Here is a 2,482-nt window from a genome sequence, read left to right as displayed (position 1 = left end):
TAAGCAGGCACTACAGTTTTGTCGTCTGCCATTTTAAAGCTGCAGTAGGCATTTTTGAAAGTGGATCGGACCGAGCTCCAAAACACACTTGTAGCCAATCGCCAATAAGGAGGCGTGTCCATACGCGATGGAGGAGGTGCTTGTGTTGCATAGAATGTTCGTGGGGGTGGGGCTATCAAAATAGGGGCGTGGTAATTTTGGGTTGGGCGTGTTTGTTTCTCAGAAATCGCTTACTCCACATTTAAATGCTCGCGCTCTTTAAAGTCGGGTGGATTCTGATTGGCCGTCAATGGTTTTATTGTTAAACAGCTACAACGTGTGATTCCAGTTATATCATTCTGTCATTATCCTTACGGTTGTGGTGTGGATTGTTAAATTTAGAATGATTTTAATACTATATGTTTGTCGTTATAGTGATCATCGTTCGTCTGTATACATTTTAATTAACCTTTAAGTCTATGGCATGTCCATATTTAATTACCTAAGTGTGTGTGAAACTCATCTTTAACAAGTTAACAATTCATGTCAGTTAATGTTTGTTGTGTGAGTTATGCACAAGAAAACAGCAATTTAAAATGGTTTAGTTCTCAATGGAACAGTAATTTATTTCTGACAGAAAACTAAACTTTTCAAAACAGCACATTACAAGGGTATTTTTAAGATATTCTCAAAGGCTCAGTGATCAAGTACAATACATTTTGCTTGTATACTACATTTCCTTCAATGAAAAAGAAAAACAAGCAAACCTAAAAATTTCAGACCGATGTACAGTGACTGTACAATATTTCTGTTTGGCTCAAACTGGGCAAAAAATAAAAATAAACCAGATTGCTGCATCCATAGTACAAGAGGCACAAAAGAAATAAAAAAACAGAGGACATACCCTATACATAAATGACATCTGTGAACACTTTTGCGGCTTTGATTTCATTATGATTATTATTTTATCGTTCTTTGAAGGTTATCAGTGTAAACTACACCTGGAAATATAAATCGCCATTTATTTTTGTACATTTTCTGCCAAGTAATAAACATTTGTTTGTATGTCAAGTCTTACAACACCATGCAAATGAAAACAGATCACTCATTTTTTTTGTTTTTGTTTTGTTAATGTTACTGGGTTTTTTCCCTCCAAAAATCACCCTTCACCGTCCATAATCACATATGGTTCACTGACTGCTTAAATTATGACGAATAAAAAACATGAGGTAAGAAAATAGTCTTGATAGATCATGCAGCACATGCTAATCAGAAACAAAAGGTGACGAAGTAGAAAAAAAAAAAAAAAAAGCGCAAACAAACAAGAAAATGTGTGCTACAAAACAAATGTACACCGCATTTCTTCTTTGGTTACAAATACATTGTACGAACTAATTCACAGCTTCTTACCCCATCCCGAACTGAAAATACAAAACGAATTGAAAAGCCAGAATTTAAGTACTTAGGGGAAGTATAGCGAGTACACTTAATAAAATCCGAAAGAAAAATACTTGATAACGGCTGCTCACCTGTACACCTGGCTATACTTTAATACTTCACAATTTATACACATGTACATTCAACCCCGAACCAACTCAACTATACAGGACTGCGTATCAGCAATGCTGTTGAATCACTTTTAGTGTTGGAACTGTGCCATGGGGACATTATTGCCTTGTTAAACTTACATTTCAGAAACCAAAAGAACGTTTCTTTATATATATATAATAGATCTCTGTTACATCGTTCATTTACATTATGAAAATAGCAGCCCTCTAATAAATATATGCAAACAGTAAAACTAAACAGATGCTGTAGGCTCTCCCAAGCTTTCCACGGTAGTTGCTCTCCGTTTCCAGATCTAAATCGCTGTTTAGCTTCCTGCTAAATCTCCACTTTTCTACTGAACTCTTTCGCATTCGCCCGCGCCTGCCAGCAGCCCATTCCCACGGAAAGCTACCGCACCCATCGTGGAGCCAAATTTGCTTCTCCCAAAATGATTGTCTAATACAGGGAAAGCCAAGCAGCACGTATAACGAAGCATGGCTCTCCGCAAGTGGCAAACCAAAATCTCCTTTGCAGATTGGATGTTTTTTATGGTCTTCACGCTGTGGACACGTTGGGTTGCGGGGGCAAGGCCACAAGTTTGCTTCCTTCCTGTAGGATGGCGTTGACCGCCGTCTGTTGGGGTGAAGTGCTGCCGAGGTTGTTGTGCTGAGAGGTGAGCTGGGTCAGCTGATCAGTGTTGGCCAGAGATTTTAATACTGCGTTCTCCCTCTCCAGAAGCGAGTTCCTCTCATAGAGCTCCTTGATCTGCTCCTTCAAGACCTCCACTTCCTCGCGCACGGCGTACATTAAATGGCTTTTCACAAGATCCTGAGGAGGAGAGCACAGCGATGTCAATGAAATGTTTCAGATGCAAGTTCTTAGATTGTTGTGTGTGTGTGTGTGTGTGTGTGTGTGTGTGTGAGAGAGAGAGAGAGAGAGAGAGAGAGAGAGAGAG

At 39.2% G+C, this 2,482-nt stretch overlaps 1 protein-coding gene across 1 annotated transcript in view; it reads right to left on the bottom strand.

Moving 5' to 3' along the window:
- Positions 1-1,197: 1,197 nt before the first annotated feature.
- Positions 1,198-2,482, bottom strand: part of LOC107701225 (TSC22 domain family protein 2-like) — a 36,464-nt gene continuing 35,179 nt past the window's right edge. Inside the window, exon 3 of the mRNA XM_016503182.1 lies at positions 1,198-2,355. Within this exon, the coding sequence (XP_016358668.1) occupies positions 2,083-2,355 (273 nt within the window). The 3' untranslated portion in view covers positions 1,198-2,082. The remainder of the gene's footprint in view (positions 2,356-2,482) is intronic.

This window comes from Sinocyclocheilus anshuiensis, unplaced genomic scaffold, assembly GCF_001515605.1.
Source record: "Sinocyclocheilus anshuiensis isolate Anshui unplaced genomic scaffold, SAMN03320099.WGS_v1.1 scaffold1754, whole genome shotgun sequence".
Classification (NCBI taxonomy): Eukaryota; Metazoa; Chordata; class Actinopteri; order Cypriniformes; family Cyprinidae; genus Sinocyclocheilus; species Sinocyclocheilus anshuiensis.
The sequence above is the reverse complement of the archived record's forward strand: the minus strand, read 5'-3'. Positions and strand labels throughout refer to the sequence as shown.